The sequence below is a fragment of the Protobothrops mucrosquamatus genome, unplaced genomic scaffold (genome assembly GCF_001527695.2).
Source record: "Protobothrops mucrosquamatus isolate PMUCROS unplaced genomic scaffold, P.Mucros_1.0 scaffold6059, whole genome shotgun sequence".
Taxonomy (NCBI): domain Eukaryota; kingdom Metazoa; phylum Chordata; class Lepidosauria; order Squamata; family Viperidae; genus Protobothrops; species Protobothrops mucrosquamatus.
The window spans coordinates 3,855-7,264 of record NW_015391898.1 but is presented as its reverse complement, the minus strand read 5'-3'; the positions used below and the strand labels follow the sequence as shown (position 1 = coordinate 7,264).

At 46.7% G+C, this 3,410-nt stretch overlaps 1 protein-coding gene across 1 annotated transcript in view; it reads right to left on the bottom strand.

The window, feature by feature from the left end:
• LOC107300068 (sterile alpha and TIR motif-containing protein 1-like) overlaps positions 1 to 3,410 on the bottom strand; it is a 27,244-nt gene that overhangs the window by 22,438 nt on the left and 1,396 nt on the right. The window contains exons 2-3 of the mRNA XM_029286934.1: positions 1,761 to 1,821; positions 931 to 954 (exon numbers count right to left, since the gene is read on the bottom strand). Coding sequence (XP_029142767.1) covers positions 931 to 954; positions 1,761 to 1,821 — 85 coding nt within the window. The remainder of the gene's footprint in view (positions 1 to 930; positions 955 to 1,760; positions 1,822 to 3,410) is intronic.

Sequence of the window (3,410 nt, the reverse complement as noted above, 5' to 3'; positions counted from 1 at the left end):
TATGGCCCCTTCGTGACTGGTGGACTTCAACTCCCAGAATTCCTCAGCCAGCATGGGGGAATTATGGCCCCTTCGTGACTGGTGGACTTCAACTCCCAGAATTCCTCAGCCAGCATGGGGGAACTATGGCCCCCTTCATGACTCGTGGACTTCAACTCCCAGAATTCCTGAGCCAGCCTGGCTCAGCTTGGAAACCCCTCCCTTTCCCCTCAGCATGGCTGGCTCAGGAATTCTGGGAGTTGAAGTCCACCAGTCATAAAAGAGCCATGGTTGCCCATCTTTGCTCTAGGGACTGGGCAAAATTCAACAGCGAGAGATCAGCCTCTTGAAGAAATACCCTGATTGCAACAGGTTGATCCAGAATTAATCCTGCCAGACCGGTTGCCTCATTTTGGGACCGAGCCCCTCGTCGGTTCGTTTGGGGAGTGAAGGCCCGACCTCCGCAGGGCTCTCGCCAAAGGGGATCCCGTGCGCAGGAAAGCTCGGAAGGTTAATTAGGTAGAAGAAGTGAGACAGAGTCTGACCCGAATGGAGGGAAGCCAGAATTGCAATACACGCAGTCCTCTGCTTACGACTGAGCCCAAAATTGCTAAGCCGGACAGCGGTAAAGTGAATTTTGCCCAATTTACAACCTTTTTGCCATAGTGGTTGTGAAACACCGCAGTTGTTAGTAACATGGTTTGAAGTGAATCCGGCTTTCCCCATTGACTTTGCTTGTCAGAAGGTCCCAAAAGAGGATCACGTGATTCCCCCGGGACTCTGCGACCGTCATGACTCTGAGTCAGCGGCCAAGCGTCTGAATTTTGATCACGTGACCACGGGGATGCTGCAACGGTTGTAAGTGTAGAAAGCGGTCCTAAGTCACTTTTTTTCAGTGTCGTTGCAACTTTGAACGGTCACTAAATGAACTGTCGTAAGTTGAGGACTTACCTGTATATTGAGCTGATGGAAAACCTGTTAGGTAAAAGGCAGATTTCAAAGGGGGAAATTTTCAGGGATCGACCCCGGAGGACCCCAAACCCTTTTTGTTCTGAGGACCTCCCAATTTTTCCTTCTCTTTAAAGTCAGCGCAGAGAATTTTCTGATCCCGACTGATGCTGCTCTGAAATTGCGCTTTTGAGATTATAATGCAACACTGAATCTCACAAAATATAGGCTAGAAAATGAATGCATAAAAATGAACATATGAATTGGGCCTCTGCACTAATTTCAGACATGTGGGCAGGACAAGAAGCAACGGATGGAAACTAATCAAGGAGAGAAGCAACCTGGAACTAAGGAGAAGCTTCCTATCAATTAACCCGTGGGACAGCTGGCCACCAGAAGTTGTGGGCGCTCCATCACTGGAGGCTTTTAAGAAGAGGCTGGACAGCCACCTGTCTGACATGGCATAAGGTCTCCTGCTTCAGCAGGAGGCTGGACTAGAAGACCTCCAAGGTCCCTTCCAGCTGTATTCTGATTCCGAAGTTATGCAGACAATAACAACCCTACCTTATTGCCTAAATTCAACTCTCCTGAGTTAATGTTGTTTTAAATGATTAGCAGGGGGAACTTCAGAGGACTAAACACCCCTCTTTATTTCTTTATTTATGAAACTTATTTACTGCTCATCTGATATCCAACGTCCTCTTTAAGAGAAAACTCTCTGGAGCAGGTTTTGGAAGAGACCTTGTTTAAAATATGAGGTCCATTTTCAAAACAGACCATGATGGCGACTCTGGCCTTCTTTTCCACAACAGGCACCGGGCAGGTTCACTCACCGTCCCCAGGGATGAGTAAGAGTCTGGGGGGGCTGGGGGCTGGTGGGGAGGGGGGGCACACCTTCAAAGCAGGAGCTGGACAGGACAACCACTTCCTATTAATGAATAACGGGGCTGGCCTGATCCAGGAGAGATCCAGGGAGCAAATTCCATGGGGCACCGTTTGCAGATGGGGGGAGGGGGATAATTTGCACTGAAAGTGAATCACACTGCACAGCCTTTCACTGCTACCACCAGGGAAGCCCCCCCCCTCACCCGTGACCCTCTCTTTTGGGTGGGAGCTGCTGCTGAGAGCCCAGCTGACATGGGCTCCCCCCTCTCCCCCCCAGCCAGAGAGCACCCAGCTTCCCTTTGTCTGTATGCCTCTTTTAAGGGGGGGGTTGTCCTTGATCTTCAGGGCAGCCCCCCCCCTTGGGCCTTTCACTCCCTTCTTAATATATATAAACATTGACATTATGAAAAATAAGAAGAGAACTGGAGGCTAAAACACCTGAAGAACGGTTGCAGGTAAATCAAGTTTAATGAAAAGAAGGACTAGGGGGGACATGATAGCAGCCTTCCAATATTTGAGGGGCTGCCACAAAGAAGGGGGGGGGTGTCAGCCTATTTTCCAAAGCACCTGAAGGGAAGACAAGAAGCAAGGGATGGAAACTAAACCAGTGGAACAGCTTGGCCTTCAGACATTGTGGGTGCTTCATAGCATATAAGCGATGCTTGAGCGGGGCCCCCCAGGATTGTCTGGGACACTACACACCCTCTTCACAACCTGTTTTCCTTGTTACCTTCTGGGGGGGGCTTTGTGGTATCCAAAGCAGAACATCCGGATTCAGTCACAGTTTTGTTCCATACAGTATTAACGGAGAGAAGGACGAGGGGGGGACAGGATAGCCGTCTTCCAGTATCTCAGGGGCTGCCCCAAAGAAGAGGGAGTCAAGCTATTCTCCAAAGCACCTGAAGGCAGGACAAGAAGCAACGGGTGGAAACTAACCAAGGAGAGAAGCAACCTAGAACTAAGGAGAAACTTCCTGACAGTGAGAACAATTAACCAGTGGAACAACCTGCCTCCAGAAGAGGTAAATGCTCCAACACTGGAAGTTTTTAAGAAGAGACTGGACAGCCATTTCTCCGAAATGGTGTAGGGTTTCCTGCCTGAGCAGGGGGTTGGACTCGATGACCTCCAAGGTCCCTTTCAACTTTATTTTTTATTTTTATTTTTATTTTTTTTATTATTATTATTATTATAACTCCTTTCGGTTATGTATTCAAGATGGGCAGTGATTAATATTTATATGTTACTCATATGTAAGGGTGTACGTCTATACATATGTTGTATATAGAATGTTTTAAATGTGTGTTATGTACGTGTACACTTTGAGAGCAAGCCACTCAATTTCATTTTTAATGTGTGCTGTTGTGCCCACAGTAAAAAATGACAATTATTATTATAATTATATTATTATTATTATAATTTAATTTATATACCGCCCTTCTCCCGCAGGACTCAGGGCGGTGCACAGCGTATTAAAAACAGTACAAATACAAAGCATAAAAATACAAACCCCTGTAAAACCAGATTAAAAAACCGAATATTAGAAGCTGTGTCTCTATTTAAAATTATTTTTAAAATCACCCTAAATAAAATCCTCCCTA